This window comes from Carex rostrata, chromosome 29 (assembly GCF_964058835.1).
Source record: "Carex rostrata chromosome 29, lpCarRost1.2, whole genome shotgun sequence".
Taxonomy (NCBI): domain Eukaryota; kingdom Viridiplantae; phylum Streptophyta; class Magnoliopsida; order Poales; family Cyperaceae; genus Carex; species Carex rostrata.
Window position 1 is genome coordinate 6,458,304 of NC_135946.1, and position 24,241 is coordinate 6,482,544.

At 31.7% G+C, this 24,241-nt stretch overlaps 2 protein-coding genes across 2 annotated transcripts; both read right to left on the reverse strand.

Moving 5' to 3' along the window:
• Positions 1-5,838: 5,838 nt before the first annotated feature.
• LOC144546458 (4-coumarate--CoA ligase 2-like) lies at positions 5,839-9,020 on the reverse strand. The gene is made up of 7 exons (XM_078295014.1): positions 8,348-9,020; positions 7,527-7,939; positions 7,118-7,316; positions 6,851-6,996; positions 6,553-6,620; positions 6,337-6,439; positions 5,839-6,130 (listed from the first exon to the last, which is right to left on the reverse strand). Exons 1-7 carry the CDS (start codon positions 8,961-8,963, stop codon positions 6,002-6,004), a joined length of 1,674 nt encoding a protein of 557 aa, XP_078151140.1. The 5' UTR covers positions 8,964-9,020; the 3' UTR covers positions 5,839-6,001.
• Positions 9,021-16,805: 7,785 nt separating this feature from the next.
• On the reverse strand, positions 16,806-21,443 carry LOC144546459 (4-coumarate--CoA ligase 2-like). Its single transcript, XM_078295015.1, has 8 exons — positions 21,382-21,443; positions 20,467-21,202; positions 19,097-19,509; positions 18,134-18,332; positions 17,843-17,988; positions 17,661-17,728; positions 17,454-17,556; positions 16,806-17,076 (listed from the first exon to the last, which is right to left on the reverse strand). The coding sequence occupies exons 2-8, from the start codon at positions 21,080-21,082 to the stop codon at positions 16,957-16,959; spliced, it is 1,665 nt and encodes a 554-aa protein (XP_078151141.1). The 5' UTR covers positions 21,083-21,202; positions 21,382-21,443; the 3' UTR covers positions 16,806-16,956.
• Between the last annotated feature and the right edge of the window lie 2,798 nt (positions 21,444-24,241).

Genomic DNA, 24,241 nt, shown 5'->3' on the forward strand with positions numbered 1-24,241 from the left:
CATAGTAGGTTAGTGTTGCTTTACTGGAAAAAAAAAAAAAAAAAAAAAGGTTAGTGTTGCTTTCAAAGCTCTTTATCTGAAAGATTAAATTAGAAAAATCAAAACTCAATACATACGCAAATATCTTATAATCATAGAAATAAATAACAAAGTATATATTAGTCAAATCGAAATAAGAAAGATTAAACTGGACAAAATATAAAAAATGAAGCAATTCAAATAAATACCTAATAAATTTTGATTTATTTGATTGAACCGAAATGACAGAAATTAAATAAAATCAAATATAAAAAACCGAAGTAATTCAAAAATTAAACAAAATTGAACCATTTAAACCGAAAAAAATAACTATTTAATAAAAAAAAAGCCTGTTAAGTAAAAACCAAATAAACTAGATCCAATGAACGCCCATCCCTACCTTCACATTTCAGAAGAACATGAAGTGGGACTAAAATTTGAAACAAATCCAATTTCAGTTAAATTCTAAGGCCTACTATTTCACAAGAATCAAGCCCAATAAATCCAAACCTATGCTTCCCAAGTTCTTTAATGGGTCTATCACAAAATGAGAGAAAACTAATAAATCAGATATGACTCCCATTTATGGGCCAAATTTAACTTAACGGGCCTTCATTTTAGTGGGCTAAAAATTATGATATAACTGTAGCCAGTATTATATCTCTATTGATTTGTGAACTTTGCCGACATTTTTATTTTTACCTCATTAAAAAAATATTTTAATAATAATAACCAAAGTTTAGTAACAATTTTAAAAATAACCCACCCGTGAAATTTTTCCACGGGCTGAAATTTTTTTTTTTTTTTTAACAGAAATTTTTTTTTATTTTTTATTTTTTGTATTGAAATATTAGAAACATTGGATATATTTCTTTGAAAATAGATAGAATACAATATAATTTGATTTATTAGAAAGACTGTAACAAATAACCCGGATCAATATTTTTCAAGCCGGATTTTTCGCGGCTGTAAGAAAAATTAATATATTTCTTTATGTGTTATTGGAAAAAAAATAAAAATGCTTAGATTCTAAGTTATTAATCTCGGTTCAAAAGTCACTCCTATGTAATCTAGAAAATATTGTGATCCTTCTAGGACATTTAATTTATAAAAAGTTGTATCTATTTTGATAATTCTTTTTGAATAATAATTATTAAATAACTTAAAGTTTTTGTTTTTTTTCAAAAATAGATACAACTTTTCATAAATTAAATGTCCTAGAAGAATCACAATATTTTCTAGATTACATAGAAGTGACTTTTGAACCGGGATCAATAACTCAGAATCTAAGCATTTTTATTTTTTTCCAATAACACATAAAGAAATATATTAATTTTTCTTACAGCTGCGAAAAATTCGGCCTGAAAAATATTGATCTGGGTTATTTGTTACAGTCTTTCTAATAAATCAAATTATATTGTATTCTATCTATTTTCAAAGAAATATATCCAACATTTCTAATATTTCAATACAAAAAATAAAAAATAAAAACAAATTTCTGTTTTATAAAAAAAAAAATTCCAGCCTGTGGAAAAATTCTACAGGTGGGGTATTTTTAAAATTGTTACTAAATTTTGGTTATTATTATTAAAATATTTTTTTAATGGGGTAAAAATAAAAATGTCGCTGAACTTTGACTCAAATTATTCTCAAAACACACACACAAAAAAAAAAAAAAACATATTAGTGGTAGATTGAATTATTTCTAAACTAAAAACTAATAACATGTACTTATCCTACCAACAAAACCAAAACCTATATATTATTAAATTGTTAGAGACAGGTAGGCCAATATTGGGCATAGCTTGCATTTAAAAAAAAAAAAAAAAATGAAACCCATACTGTTTAACTTTGGAGAAATGACAACGATCTCTTACTTTTGCTCAAAATAAAATTCAAATGACAACCAAAATAGGGGGAAAATGGAGCCCTCATGTTATAAAAAAGTATCCTTCAGTTTCCAAATCAATATCTTTGACTATGTGATGAAACAAAAGTAATCTTTGAAATTTGGAAAGTTTAAATTGTTGTTCAGTTTTAAAAATGTTCTTAAAGTATTCAAATCAGTAGCTTTGACTGTGTGGAAAAAAAGAAAGCATGCAATCTTAATTTGAAATTTGGGAAGTTTAAATTGTGTTTCAGTCTCCTAATTGGTAGATATAAAAGAAGACAATTCAGAAGTATAACAGAAACTTCCCAGCCCAAAATTCCATGTCTAAGTTTGATTGAAAAATAGGTGACTGGAAAAATAAGTGATTGGAATTTGGAATGCATGAAAAGTGAATCTGAGGAAAAAATTCCAAGTCAAGAATAATCTTATGACTAAATTTGATTTTTTAGAAAATTATAGGTCTAAATTATATATATATTATATTTTTAGTTTGATTTTGATAAAAATATTTTATTAGTGTTAGTTATCTATTATATTTTTAAAATCAGATTGAACCGGACGATTCAATCAAAAAAACCCGGACTAAGCTACAAGTAAAATCTAAAGCATCAGTGAAAAACATAATTGTTCTGAGAATGAAAAACAATGGTAGAATAAAACATAAGTACGTACTAAGTTATCTTATTAATTAGTACGGAAATTTTTATTTTTACTATAATAAAAAAAAATCAAAACATCCCAGTTTGGTGGGAATTCCAAATTCATCCAGACCGTCAAATCATTTAGCGGCCCCAAAGATTGGAGACCGCCAATTGACTCTGTGGTCCCAGTTTAGAGATCTTCAAATGAAATAGTGATCCCATTTTTTAAAGTGGCATAGAGAAGATTTTAAGTAGCGCGGATTTTAATGACACACTCCATTTTTTTTAGGTGGCACAAATTCAATTGTTTTAATAAAATTTCTATGAATCACAGTGTTGAACTCTTGTTATGTTTGTAGTCTCTCCAATGTTGAACTCTTGTTATGTTTGTTTACTCTTCTCCGGTTTAAAAATTAAGGAAGCAAGAAAGCTAATAAAAAATATTTAAAATTTACAAATTTATGGAGGAAATCACGTATATTTTTTGTTTTTGAAGTATAAATAAATAAATTATATATTTTTTTTTAAATCAGTAATTGCGCTGGTTGATTCATCGGTCGGACCACTAAACCATTGATCCGAAGATTTATCAGATCGATTTTCGATCTGGTTCTGATAACATTAATTGGTTTTTTTTTTTTTATGAAATCAATTTGTGAAGGATCATATATGATCTTGTGTTGTGTTATGTAAATTTTAAAAATGATGTTTAGCCTCCTATGATCAAATCCTAATTGCATGTTCTTTCACAATACGGTGTAATTATTTAGAGGAGCCTTTTTAGAGCTTTAACTTGGCTTTAAAAATACATTTTTTTTATCCTCCTTTTTATTTATTTCATCCTTGTATTTTTTTTTTTTAGGTTGGCGGATGCCAAAAAACATATTGATAAAAATGTTATTTACAAATATATTTCTATTCTATTTCTAATTATAAAATTCTAAAATATTACATAATATCTTATACCGAATTTACACATTAACAAATATCTAAGTCCGCACAATTTATCAAACAATACACTTTAGGATTCTTGTTTAAAAAAAATTCTTTTGTTTCTCTCACGCCAGAGGGTTTAGACCCCCCCCCCCCCCCCCCCCCCCCCCAGCCCATATTATTAATTTCATCCTTGTAATCCACTGTTTCTAGTTTGCTTAATAAAATTTGGTAAAGGATTTAGCCGCGAATGGAAAAAAGAAAAGAAAAGAAAAAAATTTATGCAATTTTATATACTTGTAGAAAGTAATCATATCATGCACAGGAAGTCAAGTCTTTTTTCCAAAACAGAGAACTTTCCAATTCCGCAGAATTATTAGGAATCTAGCTACTCTCGATTTCAAGGTGTCGTTGTTTTATTATGAAATTATTAGAACAGAAGTCAAGTCTTATTCCAAAACAGAGAACAGTAATTCCGCAGAATTGGAAAGAAAAGCTTGAACGCGTGACAATTAATCTCTTATTATATAGTTAGCAACGTTTGCGGGTCCACTCTCCTATTAAGACCTTTTTTTCGCTGTGTTTTCATAAACCACTATGTTGCTCCGTGACCTTTACGTAGTTACCACCTTCCCACAATTTTGGCTGTTCAAAATTCTTTGGATAATAATTCGGAATGGAAAAAAAAAAATACAAAATCTTTCGATTAGATATTTTGGATGTCTTTTATCTAGCTAGCAGAAAATTTAGTTTGAATAATTAACATTTACGAATTAACACGTACCCTCAATTTATCTCCATTATTATATTATACACGTAGTTGTCATAATCCGTCAACGGCTGAGATTGTAATATGAACTTTCAAATTGAATATCAATCCTTCAATTACATAACCTATCTTCTTTTGATTAAATATATCTATTTTATGTATAGAAGTCTAAATTTAGTTAAAAACAAAAATGGAACTATCATATATTTCCGAATTTTATTTAGGGTTACCGTATCTTTGTGAATAGATGAATAGCAAATCTTGTGCTGATGGAAATAATCATATCTTTTTTATCTGAATACATATGTAGAGAAAATCCTTATTTGATTATTTAATCATATCTTTTCCAATTTTCTTTATTTACAGATTAATTCTCCTCTAAATCGTTTAATAACATGTATTGCTTGTGGAGAAAATTAGATATTAAATCGCTATGATACTTCAAGAATTTTTTTTTCATATTATATTTGATTTATTTGTTTTCATTTGTTGTTGTTTCTTTTGTTGTTATTTATTATTTGGATATCTATTTTTTCTCAATTGTCTTTTATTTTCATTTAAATATATTTTTCTTAATTTTGTGTGAATGTTAAACAAAAAAGTCTATTTATATTCTATTCAATCTTATAATATGTTCCCGTTGCAACGCACGGACACGATACTAGTAATCAGATATTAGTATTGTGCCCGATAGACCAATGAAAAGAATACTTATTCAAAATAAGTTGGAGAACTTTTAATTCATGCATACGTTGGCTTTATGTGGTATTTTCTATTACAAAAACTACTGTAATTTGTTATTTTATTATTTTTCCAATCTATTATAGTTTTGTTGAATGAAAATTTATATAGTTTTTTTTTTATATGTTAATGTGGATATGTAATTCTTATGGCTATTACGACGTGTGGATCTATATCTTTATTGCTATTAATGCGGATATGTCATTCTTATTGCTAGTACGTGTGGATATGTAATATCCTTATTGCAATTGCTATTAATGTGGATATGTAATTTTTATTATTGTTATGTGTTATATCGTTAACTGACATACAAAAAAATCAAGAATTGAGTGATTTGTATCCTTAAATGATATTTTCAAAATGAAAAGAAATCATAACCAATGAAAAAAAGAGCATAGAATAAAAAAAAAGCATAAAAATGATTTCGACATTTACATATGACGAGTATGTATATTTCTAAATAAATTTAAATTTATACACCTAGAAAAACATAGAAAACTGATCAAGCCACAGTGCTTTTATTTACCGCAAGTCGTAAAAGAAAAAGGCAAAAACAAGAAAACACAACCACATTATAATAACATATGTATGAGAACTTGAAATTGGATACAGGTAGAAACTTAATTACCAATAGACTTGTCCAATATGGCATTTGAGGAGGAAAAAAAGAACATTCAAGCAAATAGGAACAAAAAAAAAGGAATTTCAAACTGAAGCAGCTATTGAAATTTAAGTCTCAGGAGATAATGTTTTTTTATTGATTGTTTGCAATGATAAATTTACAATGCTTCCAAGTCCTAAGAGCCGTTGGAGAGCTGCTGGACCTAGCTAGCTAATTGCTATTTTTTGATGTTTTGGTAACTGTGTATACATCAGTATATATACCGTTTATTTCTTTCCTATTTCTAGTAAAGTGAAAAAGTACAAATACTTTCATCACTTGATTAATTAAATTCTAGCCACTTGATCTCTGATGAATACATATGAGATCAAACCCTTGATTCTTCTTTATTTTGAACAGGAGGTCTCGGCAACAGCAAGTTTTGCACTCAAATTTTTCCTAAGAATTTTTCCAGAGGGAGATTTTGGGATTGCATGGATGAAGTAAACCTTGTACAATCTCTTGTAGAAAACCACCTGAAACAATATATAATTCTAGCTCAATTACATAAATAATAATTTATTGATAACATCACTATAATTCAGTATCTTGTTTAGTTATTCTTCTAGATTCACAATACAACGTATATTTTAATCATCAGATAGATTGTAACTGTTTGTTACTAGCTGGTAAACTTGAGTGTACTCCATAGACAAGATATGAACTTGTATACTCCTAGTACCTGCTTAGATATGTACTCTTTTATAGCCTCTTCAGTGATGTCAGAATCATTGGTTCGGACGACGAATGCAACTGGAACTTCGCCAGCATCTTCATCTATTTGCCTATATATATATTATATCCACAAAAGGATAAATGTAAAAATAGGTTTTCCAGTTAAGAATAACTATAAGATGGGAAAATAATTAATTTAAGAGCTTTTTGGATGCACACATACGCAACAACAGCAGCATCAGTGATAGAAGGATGATTGATAAGTAGAGATTCAAGCTCTGCTGGTGGCACCTGCGTAAACACATATTATATATATTAGCATCAACTAATCATTAAGTAAGAAAGTTAAAGATCATTTGGAAATCCTATATAGACCAAAATTATCTTTGAAACCTTATTACCCTTTTTTTGGAGAAAAAAGTTTAGGAAGAAGACAGGCACTTGCAATAATTCATTGCAAAAACATTTATATCGATATATATTATATAGTATATCATAGATGATAACTAAATGAAATTTACTTGGAAGCCCTTGAATTTGATGACCTCCTTGATACGATCAACTATGAAGACTTCATCATCATCGTCTACATACCCAATATCGCCGGTGTGTAGCCACCCCTCTACGTCTATTGTTGTTGCCGTGGCAACCGGATCATTCAAATATCCTGCATAATTTAATGATCACAGAGAGTTTGATGGAAATGATGATTTAATGGTTTGATATTAACTTATGAATATTGGATCACTAACAATAATAGATATTGAAATTGAAAGAGGAATTAATACCTTTCATGATTTGGGGACCACGGATGCAGATCTCACCACATTGATTGTGACCGAGTGAGAAGCCGGTTTCGGGATCAACAACTTTGAGCTCGGCATTTCTGACAACAGTACCGCATGAGCCATACTTGGCAGGTGTTGGGTTCTTTGCAAAGGCCAGGCACATTGATAGAACCGGTCCTGCCTCCGTCATCCCGTATCCCTGCATAACAAATATTAGATTTAAAAATGTCAAACCAACAAATACATCATATATTTGTCCTACACAAATTTCTCTTATTTCCTATTTGGTCAGAGAGAGAAGTATTTTCATAAAAGAAAATGTTACTATACCATTGATCTTACAATGAATACAAGAGAAAGAAAAATAAACTCAATTAGATGAGAATCAATCAATATATATAACACAGACCTGTCCGAAGACAGCCTGGGGCAACCGGTTTCTCAACGCCTCTTGCATCTCCTTCCCCAGTGGTGCCGCACCAGATAGTATGACTCGTATTGATCCGAGATCGTACTTGTCTACAACAGGACTCTTGGCCATGGCCAACACAAGCGGGGGAACGACAACTGCAAAGGTGATACGGTGCTTCTCGATTCCCTCTAACATGGCATTGATTTCAAACTTGGGCATGATGTAAATGGCAGCTCCGGTGCGGAGGCCACACAGCAGCACGCTATTGAGAGAGAAGATGTGAAAGAGAGGTAGCACACAGAGGAGTACGTCATCACGCCTGAGGTAGATGTTAGGGTTATCTCCGTCAACTTGCTGAGCCAAGCAGGAGACCAGGCTCTTGTGCGTTAGCACCACGCCTTTCGGCAAACCTGTTCATACAAAATCATGTTTCATGAGTTTTTTTTTTTTTAAAGAAAATCTTTTAGTTTATGTCATAATTGGTATGAATATGATTAACACAACAACTTCAAATATTTTACTTGTATGGCCATAATATATAAAGAAATTAACAATAAATGTTTTTAGAAAAATAATCTCAACAGAAATACTACAAGATAATATAAAATATTAAGTCAAACAACTATATGTATGACTTGACTTGACTAAAACAAGTAGTAGCCATTGAATTTTTTCCGGTGAAAATTTTGATAGAGTAGTTTTTTTTTTATATATTCATGCAGCGTACTTACAATAAATTTAATATAGTACTGCGTATAAGATTCGTGTGCTGCATGAAATAAAAAATGTTCTGTCAAAATCTTTATCTATTGCTTCACCTGTTGTTCCTGACGAGTACGGCAATGTAACTGGATCCTCTGAATCGATCTCCACCTCCTCCAATTCCCCGTCATTCTCCAAAATATGCGAGAAACTCAAACACCCCTTCGGTGCCTCATCGATGGTGACAATTGCGGTTAGCCCCTTGAAGTCTCTAATTTTCTCCACGCATGCGGCATGCGTGATGATCACTTTGGCTCCAGATGATTTGAACTGCTTTAAAATCTCAGCTGCAGTCATTAGAGGATTGGCAGCGGTTGTGACTGCACCCAACATGGATGCACCCATGAATGAAAACACGTATTCAGGCGAGTTGTGTAACAACACCATTACACGATCTCCTTTTGTAATCCTGAGCTTTGACAACCCGCATGCCGTTTTCCTGCAGAGGAGGTGAGTCTCGGCATAAGTGTAGGTCTTGCCGGAGTTGGACATGATGAGGCATGGTGAGTCATGGCATTCTGGCAAGTGTTCAAAGCAATAAGTATGAAGGGGGAGATGATTAGGAAGGGGTATGTCGGGAAGTTTGGACCTGAAAATGGTGTCGGGTTGAGTCGGAACGGAGATGGGTTGGTAGATTTGTGTGTCGGGCTTAGGTGATTGCACGGTGATCATGGCTGCAATAGGCAGTAAGTTTATGTGTTTTCACAGAGGAAGAATGATAAAGAGAAGAAGAGTGATTTGAAGCAGGGAGTTTACGTGTGTTTTTATAGATTATAGGATGAGGTGTGGTAAGTTTTGTTTGGATTTGGTTTGGGCCAGTGTATCTTTTTCTTCCTACCAACCACCTCCGATACCTCCAATATAAATAATATAATAATAATTATATGAATTGTCCTATCATTTCCTCATCTCTTAAACATATTTTAAAGGTGAATTTTTTTCTTTTTTCAATGTCATTCACATTTTTCACGATTTATGAATAATTTTGTAAATTTAAAACCACGAACATATTATATGCAATTTTATCTTTCAAATGAAATCCATGATAACATACTTTCGGACTCATCATCACACAAAGTATTTATGAAACCAAATCCTCTGCCCACATATGGGTAGGATTTTCCTGCCCATCATTGAATTTAGCCAATCTTTGCTTAACACATGGCATCCCTCTTTCATTTTATTAATGAGAATCTTTATTCAATTAATGTATTATGTATGGATTAAGAAAATAACTTTTCAAACTAATGAGTATCATTTCTTTTCTGTTTTCCTCATTCACCTTCCATTTCATTTTTTTTTTTTTTTAGTAAAATACAAAGATCTAATTAATTCTTATTTGCTTTATTTATAGAAAATATATCTGCATGTCTTTTAATATCTTATAGAAAATATATCTACATGTTTTGTTTCCAATTTATCAATCATAAGATGAAAATTATTAAATAAAAAATTTACAAATAACATATTATTATTAAAAAAAATTATGCAATTTTTTTTGTTAAAAATTACAAATAAAAATATAAAAAATTCTAATAAATAATAATTCAGTACAAGTTTCAATTAAAATTAAGGTATCATATTATTTTTTTGGAGATAAAGGTGTTACAATGGTGATTCTTACATTAGATAGATGGGTCTTGCTAAATTGTTGCCGACAGCATTTCAGCCGAGGTGCTGTCGGGCCTATATTTAGCCGTGTGATGTTCAAACAACAAATCCAAACCATTTAGATGATTAATCTATATTAAAATCTACTTGGAAACAAAATTTTACATTTTTTGGAATTTTTTTACTATTTATTAAGCTGGTTTGAAAACCGCTATTTTCAGTAAATTTTTGCAGCATTGAAAAACAGCGGTTTTCAAGCCAGCTTAATAAATAGTAAAAAAATTCCAAAAAATGTAAAATTTGGTCTCCAAGTAGATTTTAATATAGATTAAACATCTAACGGTTTGGATTTGTTGTTTCAACATCACACGACTAAATAGAGTCCCAGCAGCACCTCTGTTGAAATGCTGCCGGCAGCAATTTAGCCGGACCCTAGATAGATTTTCAATTTTTCAGCATTTTGTAGGTTTTTGTAAGTATGGAAGTTCATAACTTGAGCTGCTATTTTAAAGTTTTTTCATTTATTTTTTATTATTTATATCATCTATTCGGTTTACTTTGTTCTTTTTTTTTCCTAAAAATTTGGTGGAATCAAAGTGATAAGTCACCTGACCAACTTTCACAATTTTTTTTTCATTCTATGAGTTTTATTTCCAAACCTAAAATTTTTAAACAATCCCTTCTACGAATGAAGCAAACAAGGATTTATATTTTTTTTTATATATATAATAATATTTTTATGAAATGAAAGGTGAAGTCACGAAAAAACAGAAAAGAAAAATACTTAGTTTGGTAAGTAATTTTTTTAATCTATCTATAATATATTTATTGAATACAAAGATTCATTAATTAATGACATAAAAGATAAATGCCATGTGTCAAGCTAAGAATGGCTAAACTCAATGGTGGACAGGATTTTCATGCTCATATGTGGGCAGAGGAATTGGTTCCAGTATTTATACCTCATCGTGCAAGTATTTATACCTATACTTGTAAGTAGAGGTGCTAATTTTACCCGATTACCCGGATCTGATCCGGAATCGAACCGGATCCGACCCAGAACCGACCCGGATCCGATTAATTTGGATAGGGTATGGTTTAAAAAATATAACCGGTTAAATTATGGGTATGGTTACAAAATTAATAATTTAATATCCGACCCGGATCCGAACCGAAACCGATACTGTAATGGGTAGGATATGGGTTTCATTTAATTATCCAACCCATAACTGAACCCGACCCAATACCCGTATAAATACCTGATAAAACATATATCAATAACTATTAATATATAAAAATACAACTTTGCATATTAATTTTTGCATAGGCCGTGGTGAGCCCAGTACTTTTTTTAATATGAGAAAATAGAATGGAGTGACATATTCGCTATATTTATGCACATAGATGGATGCCAAATTTATTTCTTCTATAAAGCCGCATTAATTTTTTAAATAAAATTTATTACTATTGATATATCCTTCAATATTTGCGTTGATATCCTCTGCATAATAATGAAAATTTATTGCTCTCGTTGATATGTCATTTCTACAAATTATTAGTATTTCATTCATAGATTTTTTTGAACCATAGAAAATGAAATCGTCATCTCTAATATTTTACTTTTTAAAAATTATATCTCTTCTTCAATATTTTTTTTCAAAAGTTATTTTCTCTCCATCCTCCTGATTTTTTTGTGACATATACCCGCTCCGGATCAGGAACCGCCCCATATCCGAACCGGACCCAATAATCTACAAACAAGTTATGGGTATATATCTACCCAGAACCGAAAGACTGGACCCGAAATATCTACGAGTAGATAGGTACCCGAATCCGGACCAGACCTGAATTGAAACAAATAAGTATATGGATCGAAATTTGGACCCGAGCACTTTTAGGGTACAGGTCCAAATATAATAGTATCCGGATCCGACCCGACCCGATAGCACCTCTACTTGTAAGTATTTATCCCCAATCGTGGACCCCGCATCTCCCCATCATCCCCCATCTCTTAAACAGATTTTAACTTTCATAAACTAACTTAACTAACTAGTTTAATTAAATTTATTCAAAACACTGTGGTCTTCCAAATTTAATTAAATTCATAGATATAAATAATTGGAAGATAATAAATTAATACTTGCAAACTAAGATATTAATACTTGCATGTCTAACTTGATATGACTATATGAGGGGACTACTCAAACTACATGGGGAGAAGAAACATACACGTTTTTGGAGGTGATTTTTTTTTCTTCTTTTTTCAATGCCGTCCACATTTTTCACGATCTATGAGAAATTTTGCGAATCTAAAACTACGAACGTATTCTACGCAATTTTATCTTTCAAATGAGATCCATGATAACATACTTTCAGGCTCATCGTCACACAAGTTTTTATACCTCATCGTGCAAGTATTTATACCTATACTTGTAAGTATTTATCCCTAATCGTGGATCCCGCATCTCCGCATCAACCTTCTCCAATCGTCCATGCGTCAACCTTTCTCTAAGAAAAATAGTTGACCACATAGGTATAAATACTTTAGTGCATAGGTATAAATACTTGTAATACTTAATATTAATACTTTTAAATGTCAGCAGTGTCATATGTGGAAAATACTATGTACAAATACTTAGATGACGAGGTATAAATACTTGTGTGACGACAAGCTCGAAAATATGTCATCATGGATCTCATTTGAAAGATAAAATTGCGTAGAAGACGTTCGTGGTTTTAGATTCGCAAAATTCCTTATAGATCATGAGAAATGTGGTCAAGATTAAACAAATAAAATTGGAGATATAATGGGGGAATGAGAGTGGGAACAATTATCAGGGCCCAATATATAAATATATATTTGAGATATAGTAACGGATAAAATGGTATAAAAGGATAAAAAGAGATATAGTAACTGATAAAGAGGACAGAAAGAGATATAGTAACGGAAAAAAAGGAAAAAGAAAACAAAGAAGAATCAAGAGGTTTAGTGGCAACAACACATATTATCTCATGTATATTATTATTATGTGATGTGAGAGAAAACGCATATAAAAAATATTATTATTTATAATAATAGAAGTTCAAAAAAAAATATTGAGTGATTCTCTTATTCAAAAGAAAAAAAAAAACCACTAAAGAAAGAGAAGGGTAGAGAGTGGTTAGGGGTGTCAATGGGTGCGATATTATAGTTTGGATAGAAGCACTATCATATACATATCCATTAAAAATTGATCTTACTCATATTTTACTTTTACCTATTAAGAAAATTGGATGATGAAATAATAGCAGATGAATAACGAATAATATTAATTTAATAATTAGTTTTATTATTTTTATAAATAGACCATTAAAACTCATACATTTCACACACATAAACAATCACATTACTAATAAAAAAATCAAAATACAAATGTGCAATCAATTCTAACTAATTTTTTTTATCAAAGCAAATAAATTCAAAAAATGAATATCTCTTTTTTAATTCTTTAACTAAAAACAAGACATACAAAAAAGTAATTAACATGTTTAAAATGAATCGGAAAGAAAACAATATACGATATCAGAAACTAATTAAAAATAAAAATAAAATTGATTTTATTATGCTCCGTTCATTGTGCGTTCAATGTGTTTTATATTATCCGTAATTAAATATACATCTATATATAATTTTATTTATAATTATCCTATAAGGTAACGGGTATGGAATGACATTTACTCATATCTTTACCTTATCTATTTAACTAATTAATGAAAAAGATGCTTATCTATATTCATACTCAATAAACTAACGAAAAAAAAATCTTACTCATAATCACTTTATTGAATACGATACGGATCCGGTAAACGATTAAAAGAGTGTATGTGTCATTGACATCCCTAAGAGTGGGAGTTGCCTTTGCCTAGTTGGATACAAAACAAAGAAACAAAGATTTAGTTATTTAATTCAACTTGGTTGTAAGACTAAATGTGATGTGAAAATGGTTGTTAAAAGATGAATTCGGAAACGATTATTGCTCTTCTTCTTTGCCACAATCACAAGCTTGTTCCTAATTTGGTACAATATATGTAGGGGTGTCAATGGGTACGATACGGGTAGGGTGGAACCATTTTCACACCCATACCCACTAAGAATTGACCTTACCCATATCCTACCCATACCCGTTAAAAATTTGTCTTACCCTATCCTACCCATATCCGTTAAGATTAGCGGGTAACGAAACGGTAGTGGGCGAAATGGTTAGCATAATATAATAATTTTATTAATTTTTCAAATAAACCATCAAAGCAATCACAATTACTAATATAAAATTAAAATATAAATATGCAATTAATTCTAAGTAATAATTTTTTTATTAAGCAAAAGAAAATCAAAATCATAAATATCTCTTCTAACAAATTCAATTTCTTAACTAAATAATAAAACATTCAAATAAAAAAGTAAAATGTTTAGCATAATATTCTTCTTATGATATAATTACCCGTTACCCAATGGGTATGAAATAACCTTTACCCGTACCCATATCCGTTTATCTAACGAAAAAAAATCCTTACCCATACTCATACCCAATAAGTTAACGAAAAAAAAATCTTACCCATACCCGTCTTATCGAATACGATACGGGTAAGGTAAACGGGTAAACGGGTGCCATTGACACCCCTAAATATATGCTATATCATAATAAGAATATTCCTCTGCATTTGAAAAGTCAAATTTCTTCCATCAAATAAAGCATGTAGATATATTGATACGATAAGAGATGTGATTGATCAAAAGAAAAAAATTTCAAATTGAATATCAGTTCTCTAATAAAATAGTTTGTCTTTTCTTTTTTATTATCTACATCTTTTTGATGTTTTGTACGTCATTGCATTTTCCTCCAATTTCGGTGCATAATTAATTATAGTGTTTTTCGGATTGAATATCTGTTATGGATTTGAAAAGTGAGCTCATTCAAATTAGAGGAGTAAAGGAGGACAGCAAAATCTGTTCGAGCTAAAGAAAGATTTAGTTATTTATTTACATTTTATATATTACCTGGAACATATCTGTTATGGATTTTTCCTTTCGAGGCTCTTATCTGATTTCTTAATTTTTTTTCTTTCAGAAACAACTTTTATACTTCAAAACTGAGAATCATTTTTTCTATCTAATCAGCGGCAAAGATAATACTATTTATGTAGGAGGTTACATGTTAGAACCCCGAATAGAAAATACCATCTTCATCCCAACTTCAGTTAAATTTCAAGGCCTACGATTTCAGAAGAACCAAGCCCAATAAAACCCAACTTTTTTTTCCTCTTTTGGTTGATGTTTTACTACTAAACTGTTTTCTGTAAAAGAAAAATGATCTACAAAATTTCTCGCGTTTCCACATGCTGTGTAACTGTGTTGAAGTACATAAACATCACTGGGAAAATAACTGTAGCCTGTATTACGTCTTTATTAGATTCGTTGATATATGTACATGACTGGTCGGTCTAATAATTCCTGTTGCAGAGCAAGGGCAGCAATAGTTTCACTTGAAAAGGGATGTAAATATGTATGGTACCGTGACGCACTGTGATTAATTAGTCATGGTGTGATTTGCATCATGTACCTTGTCATGATTAGTCAGATTTTTATGTGTTGTGTTATGTTGTGATTAAATTGAGATGAATAATCACCACACGTGTCATATCTAATTAAACGTGGCTTATCATATTTGTTACGTTTGGTTACGTTTAACTATTTATTTTGTAATTTAAGTTAATTTAATCAAAATTTACCTACAAATCAAGATCTAACGGTTCTGATCACGCCTTAATCTTGTAACCATGTGCCATGAACATACCAGTTCATGTGACGTGTCCTGCCGTGTCTATTTTCAAATGATGCTCACTTTAAACAAATGGTTCATGTGATCACGTGCCTTAATCTTGTAACCATGTACCGTGAATATACCAATTCATGTGACGTGTCGTGCCGTGTCTATTTTCAAATGATGCTCACTTTAAACATATGGTTCATGTGATCACGTGCCTTAATCTTGTAACCATGTGCCGTTAATATACCAATTCATGTGACGTGTCATGCCTTGTCTATTTTCAAATGATGCTCACTTTAAACAAATGGTTCATGTGATCACATGCCTTAATCTTGTAACCATGTGCCGTTAATATACCAATTCATGTGACGTGTCATGCCGTGTCCATTTTCAAATGATGCTCACTTTAAACAAATAGTTCATGTGATCATGTGCCTTAATCTTGTAACCATGTGCCGTGAATATACCAGTTCATGTGACGTGTTGTTCCATGTCTATCACAACACGTAATCGGCACATTTTCCGTGCTATGATATGTAATCACGGCATGATTTTTTGACATCCCTGATTTAGATTGACCTTATTAGAATTTGGAAACAGCAAATTTTCTAAATCATTCTCAAAAACAAAAAAAATATATATATAAAAAGATATATTAGTATTAGATGAGACAAGTTAAGTAGGCTAATTATTGGGCATCAGCTTGCATTAACCAAAAATTTAACCAATACTAGAAATGATACTTATCTCCAACTTGGTGGGAAATGAACTGGGATCTTACGTTATAAAAAAGTATCAAATAATGGACACAACAAAGAAATATGTCCAGGTGCAATTTTTTAAGGCTACTTGGCTTTGAACATATATACATTTTTTTTTTCTTTTAGCCTTTTTGTTCGTTGCAATTTTCTGCTGACCTCTTTTTTTTTTTATCCTTGTAATCCACTGTTTCTAGTGTGTTTAATTAAATTTGATCAAGTATTCAGCCCCAAAGTGAAAAAAGAAAGAAATATGCAAATTTATAAATTAATTTTTTGAAATTAAGTGCTCCAGAAAATTATGGGATTTATTTACCATAAGGCGGAAAATTATAAGAAGCAACAACCACATAATAATAGCATATATAGCTATACCACAACTTTAAATTGGATACTGGTATCTAGAAACCAACCCAATAGAATTGCCAATATGGCATTAATTTGAGGGAGAAAAAATTACATTCAAGGAAATAGGAACAAAAAAATATTTCAATTTGAAGCAGCAGCAGCCAGTTTGGCTCTCAAATCTTTCCTTAGAATTTTTCCAGTGGGAGATTTTGGGATTGCATGGATGAAGTACACCTTGTGCAATCTCTTATAGAAAACCACCTGAAAGATTATATAATTTTAGTTTAATTTCATAACAAATAATTATTCATATCACAAATTAACTATCTTATTTAGTTATTTTTGTAAATTAAACTCATCAATGTATTTCAAAACTACTCATCAATTCTATTGTTGAGTGTACTTGAGGGAATAAATTATATTTGGAAAGGTATGGCTAATTATATAATTTGTAACATAGGTTTAGTTGTGTGATGCTCCATAATTAATTAAACATACTATTCATGAAATAGAAAATAGAAATAATGCATAGGTATTATATATACAATATATATGATGAAGGATATTTTATTTGGCTCAATTTGTTCTGGCATGTCTGGTTTATTTCATACCAAATAGAAACTTTTTACCCCTCATACCTGCTTAGATATGTACTCTTTGATAGCCTCTTCAGTGATGTCAGAATCATTGGTTCGGACGACAAATGCAACGGGAACTTCGCCGGCAACTTCATCTATTTGCCTATTATATCCACAAAAAGATAAAAATAAATATAGGTTTTCCGATTAAAAACTAACTAAAAAAAAAGGAAAATAACTAATTTAAGAAATTTTATTTGGACTTACGGAACAACAGCAGCATCAGTGATAGAAGGATGGTTGATAAGTAGAGATTCAAGCTCTGCTGGTGGCACCTGCATAATTAAGCACATATTCTATATATTAGCATCGATGTCAGAAATCTTCTTTAAATTCGATATATAGTATATAATAGATGACAATTAGAGAAAAACATAAATGGAAATTACTTGGAAACCCTTGAACTTGATGAGCTCCTTGACACGATCAACTATGAAGACTTCGTCATCATCGTCTACAAACCCGATATCACCGGTGTGTAGCCATCCCTCGATGTCTATTGTTGTTGCCGTGGCTTCAGGATCATTCAAATATCCTGCATAGATGATTACAGAATTTTTCAAGGACAAATTGATGGAAATTATGATTTAATGATTTCAAATTAACTAATGAATGGATCACTGACTATATATAATATATAGTTATATTGAAATTATTGAAATTGAAAGAAGAATATGTACCTTTCATGATTTGGGGCCCACGGATGCAGATCTCACCAGGTAGATTGCGACAGAGTGAGAAACCGGTTTCCGGGTCAACAACTTTGAGCTCGGCATTTCTGACAACAGTACCGCATGAGCCCGACTTGGCAGGTGTCGGGTTCTTCGCAAAGGCCGGGCACATTGATAGAACCGGTCCTGCCTCTGTCATTCCGTAACCCTGCATAACAAAAATGGAAAGAAAAAAATATAAAACTTAATTCAATAATATATTCAAAACATTTGAAAAATTATTTTATTCATCCAGCTGAGTTTTAAATTATTTTGTAATTTTCTATTACATTTTTTGTTTTCTTGTCTTAATTATATATTTTCAATATTATATATTCTCACTTCTCATTATGGCATTTGCAAGCAAATTGCATATTTTAATTTATATGTCGACTTGAAGAGCTTCATAATTTATTAACGATCCAGATTAAAAAAATATCTATATATTTTTTTATGAATTATTGATTTATATATGATTAAATATGTTCCATTCATAAATGGACGGACTGGATTAATTTGAACAACAGATCGTCAAATTGAAAGCGTTGATAACAGCAACTATATATGTACAGTACAGTATGATAAGCTTGTCTTGTACCGCTAACGAATTAGGTAAGACAAACTTTTAATTAGGTGCCGTTTGTCAATTGGGTTTTTAATTTCCAAACTACTTGCTGGTGGTAGGTAGGATCTCGCATGCACTAACAAAAAACAAAATTAGCGGTCATAATATCTAAAAACCAGACCACTATGTATGCATGGGTGCTTGCATCAAACACATTTATTTCTATTAAAAGAATTAGATATTAATTAACATGTTAAACCAACAAACCCATCATATGGGTCCTAATTAATTTTTTTGCTTAATTATTTCCTATTTGATCAGTTAGAGAAATGAGAATGAATCAATTAATATATATACATAACACAGACCTGTCCGAAGACGGCCTGAGGCAACCGGTTTCTCAACGCCTCTTGCAACTCCTTCCCAAGTGGTGCCGCACCAGAAAGAACGATCCGAATCGATGAGAGATCGTACTTGTCTACAACGGGACTTTTGGCCATGGCCAACACGAGCGGAGGCACGACAGCTGCCATGGTGACACGGTGCTTCTCGATTCCCTCCAACATGGCATTGATTTCAAACTTGGGCATGATGTAAACGGCAGCTCCGGCACGAAGAGCGCACAACAACACACTGTTGAGAGAGAAGATGTGAAAAAGAGGCAGCACGCAAAGGACCACGTCATCACGCTTCAGGTAGAGGTTCGGGTTCTCTCCATCGACTTGTTGCGCCACGCTTGAGATGAGGCTTTTGTGTGTCAACACCACGCCTTTTGGCAAACCTGTTCATAGATGATCATGATTAATAATGAGTAGTGTTGTTTATTTTTTAATTTGTTTTAGTTTATGCCATAATTGGTAACCTGTAACCACCTTTCTCTTGTCAGTCTTAAAAGTGGAAATCATTCAACCCTTAATTTCAAGTTTCAATTTTGAATATAGACAACTAATTGACTTTGACAGTGTGCGTGCAAGCTTGTACTTTAAAAGTCATTATATATATATCCTTTTTAGGCATCTCATATTTAATTAGTACCGATCATTAGTCCTTATCACATATTATATATCCAGCCATTTATTAAATAAAATGCCCCTCCATAATTACTGACACTGACTGTTATATGAAAACTAATTAATTAAGGGCAATTGTATTGGAAAATACTCAATTTTAAGGGAGCACCTCTTCTCTCTACGGTAACGTAAAATTTTAATTTGGAATCTGGACCGTCCGATTTTAAGGATCAATTTCAAAATTTACGGAATCTATATTAGCCTTTATTGTCATATTATATATAGGAAGTAATTAATGAAAGAAGATATAATTTACACAGAGTTTGAGTTTGAGATAATCTCAAATGAATTGCTTTATCGATACTTATCTCTATGGTGGTTTTCTCAAATTAATATATATATTATATATGAGGAGATCTAATTACATTCTTTTTTTGTGACACCAGATTACACTCTATATTTTCAAAGTTTAAACAGTCGATTCAGACCGTTCAACACGATGAATACGTTAAAATGTGCTTATAGATTCAATTTTTTATTTTATTTTTATTTTTTTACTATTTATTAAGTTTGGTACAAAAATTCAACAGTCTAAATATAGCAATTTTATTAAATACTTAATAAATAGTAATTGCCTAATTGGATACCTCCTCATTATATATAACTTGACTAAACAAGTAGTTAGTAAACTAGTAACTAGTAACAATTGAATTACTTAATTTAATTACCTGTTGTTCCTGATGAGTAAGGCATTGCAACTGGATCCTCTGAATCGATCTCCACCTCTTCAAATTCTCCATCATTCTCTAAAATACTTGAGAAGCTCAAACACCCCTCCGGTGCCTCATCGACGGTGACAATTGCGGTTAACCCCTCGAAATCTGTAATTTTGCCCACGCATGCGGCATGAGTGATGATCACCTTAGCACCGGATGATTTGAACTGCTTCAAAAGCTCAGCCGATGTCATAAAAGGATTTGCCGCGGTTGTGACTGCACCCAACATGGATGCACCCATGAACGAAAACACGTACTCGGCCGAGTTGTGTAACAACACCATTATGCGATCGCCTTTTGTAATCCCGAGTTTCGACAACCCACATGCCGCTTTCTTGCTGAGGAGGTGAGTCTCGGCGAAAGTGTAGGTCTTGTTAGAGTTTGACATGATGAGGCATGGCGAGTCGTGACATTCCGGCAAGTGTTCGAAGCAGTAAGTGTGAAGGGGGAGATGGTTAGGTAGGGGTATATCAGGAAGTTTTGACCTGAAAATGGTGGTGGGTTGAGGCGAGGTTGAAAATGGTTGGTGAATTTGTGTGTCTGTTTTAGGTGATTCAATGGTGATCATGGCTAGAGATCCAAGTTACTATCTTTTTCCAAAGAAGTAGGAGAGAGAGAAGGGGATGAGAGAGCAAAGGGGGTGACTACGTGTGTTATTATTATAGCAACTCTTCCTACCAACCACCTCCTATATAAATAACATAATATATTAATTAACAATATAGTAAAAAACAAGCAAAAATCAATAGAAGAAGAGAAGAAAAAGGAGAGAGTGGTAGTTGCCTAGTTGAGTAACAAACTAATTACAGTACAAAGAAAAACTAAGATTTAGTTAATTATTTATATTATATATATATATATATATACCTTGAGCAAATCTGGTCTGGGTCAGAAAATTGACAAGGAATTAATGAAAGGTGGAAAGAAGGACCGCGTGGGAAATGAGGGAAGAGAGAGAATAAATAGGAGTAAGAGGTGAGGTGAGAGGGGTAGGTAGAGTACATGTACCAGAGAAGAGAAGAGAAGAGAGAAATAGAGAGAGATTCGACTCAGATGCGAATGTGGTAGATAGGAAAACAAGATGTGTGCGAGTCTACCTCACAGAAAGAGAAGATAGAGAGAAACAAACCAACCCCTTTCTTTTTCTTTCTCTTTCTCTTTCTCTCATTAAATTCAAATTATGATCTCCTCATTCTTCTCTTGTGTATCTCTTCATGTCGCGAATCTAATTCATGTGTTGCTCAGAGTAACCATAGTCACAAAATTCACGAATTAAACCTGAATTAAAACCCGAATAATTTGTTTTTTTATGATACTAAATTGAATGTCGAATTATTCAGTTGATCAAACTTTGACTGAGTTAAACCTGAATAATTTGTGAATTTTACGAATTTTTTCCAAATTTTGCAAATTATTCGCGAATTTTTTCCATAACATTTTTTTTGTTTTTTTGTTTGCTCTCTTACAGGATTGAGATCTCTGGTCCGGATAATTCCAAACCATTCTCAAATTATACCCGAATTATTCCCAATCACGATTTTTGACCTCCCCGAACCAAACTCGAATAATTCATTTGTTACTATGATAGTAACAAAATTGGCAAAATATTCGCTTTTTGATGATTCTGAACCGAATACTGAATTATTCGGTTGACCGTATTTTGACTAAATTATTTGCGAATAATTCGATAATTGTACTATTTTTCTGAATTTTACAAATTATTCGCGAATTTTTCCCATAACATTTTTTTTGTTTTGATTTTTTTTTTCTCTTTTCTAGAACTGAGATCTTTAATCTAAATAATTTCAAATAATTTTTAAATTATAATTAAATTATTCTCAAATTACAAATTTTTAATCCTATCAAACCAAATATGAATAATTTATTTGTGAGTATGAGGTGTTGCTTGCCTATTAGTTTGATATAGAGAAATTGATGTTTTAGAGAATCTAGATTTGTTTGTACATGCACACATGGTCCATGTGTTTGGAAGTAAATGTTCCCCATATTTTGAGGTCGGTCCCATCAGAGCTGTCAAATTAATTGATCCAGTTATTTAATTACGTAAATATGTTATAAGTACTTCAAAGTTCAAACACCCGGTAAAAAAATATATTATTATTACCGCTTTTATTCTCACCGAGTCACCGTGACCAACAAATTTTGTGCATATCATAAAATAATTAATTAATTAATTAAATATATAGAATTGTGGACTTATTACAACTTCACAAGTAGAGTGGAAAAAATGTACCGTCACTAACACGCTGTGACTTTGATCTCGTGCTGTGCTGTGTCGTGTTGTGATCAAGTAAACAGTGACCCGTGCTGTGACCAAAATGTTAAGAGGTGGTCACTGCACCCGAATGGTCACGGCACGCGAGACACGCCGTAACTCGCGTGTCGTGTCCAAACGTAACCGGTCACGTTTCTCACATTTAACTATTTTTTTATAATTTAAGCTAGTTTTTTCAAGATTCACTATTTAATTAAGACCTAACGGTTCTAATTACACGTGACACGCGTAATTATGTGCCGTGTCGTGACCGAATCTTTCGCATGCCGTGTCGTGGCCAAAATGTCAAGGGGTAATCACGGCATGCGACACGGAGTAGTAACACGTGTAATGCCGTTCCGTGACGGAACTGGCTCCGCTGTATCATTTTTCCCACACTATTCACAAGTCATATATAGTTACAGTAGACGCATTCAATTTTGAAGTTGGAGATTGTTTATTCAAAATTTGATAATATTAGTAGAGCAAAGTTAGGATCTGATATGCTTATTAAGTTTATTGGATTTAAATATGGATTAAATTTAAATGACGAATTCATACATTGAAATCTATCTATTTTATAAATGATGCATATATATAAAAAAATTAGAAGTTTTTAATCTATTTAGTACAATATTAAGAAGTAAAAATATTATAAAAAAATATACATAAAACAATTAACTTATAAAATAATTTATAAAATATTCATCTCATAAAATTGGTTGCGCAGATATTAACTGCGGACTTGATAAAAGAGAAATATATTCAAATCAGGATATTACACGTGGTGTCTTCTGATTAGTTCTCGTCTCGGCGTCCCAAAATGCGAAAATCACAGCCTGTTGCACAATAAAAAATTAAAAAAAAGGATTTTATGGCGAAATCTCCCTGCTAATTTGATAGGAAACCATTTTAGCGAAACTGGTAAAAATCAAAATTTTCGCAAAAGAACCGGCTAAATTAGGGGCGTCAATGGCACCCTTTTGCCCGTTTACCAGACTCATATCGTAACTGAAAATACGAGTAAGGATGAGATTTTTTTTCCGTTAACTAATCGGATACGGATAAGGATAATTATTTTTTTTCTGTTGTCTTACCCGTTTTCGTATAAGATAATTTTTAAAAATAAAATTATATATATATAGAGTTAGGCTGGGGTGCTATGGATAGCATAGTGGCCTCTATGGTACGGCTCAATATTCGAGTTTTCAAAATCCAAACGGTCGATCCGAACCGTTCATCTTATTCTTCATATTAATATCTGCTTGGAGACCAAATTTTATAATTTTCTGAATTTTTTTACTATTTATTTAGCCACTTTGAAAATCGCTAATCCAACGGTTTTACTGTTTTGTGCAGCCACCGTTGGATCAACAATTTTGTAAAATACTTAATAAATAGTAAAAAAATTCAGAAAAATGTAAAATTTGGTCTCCAAGCAGATATTAATAT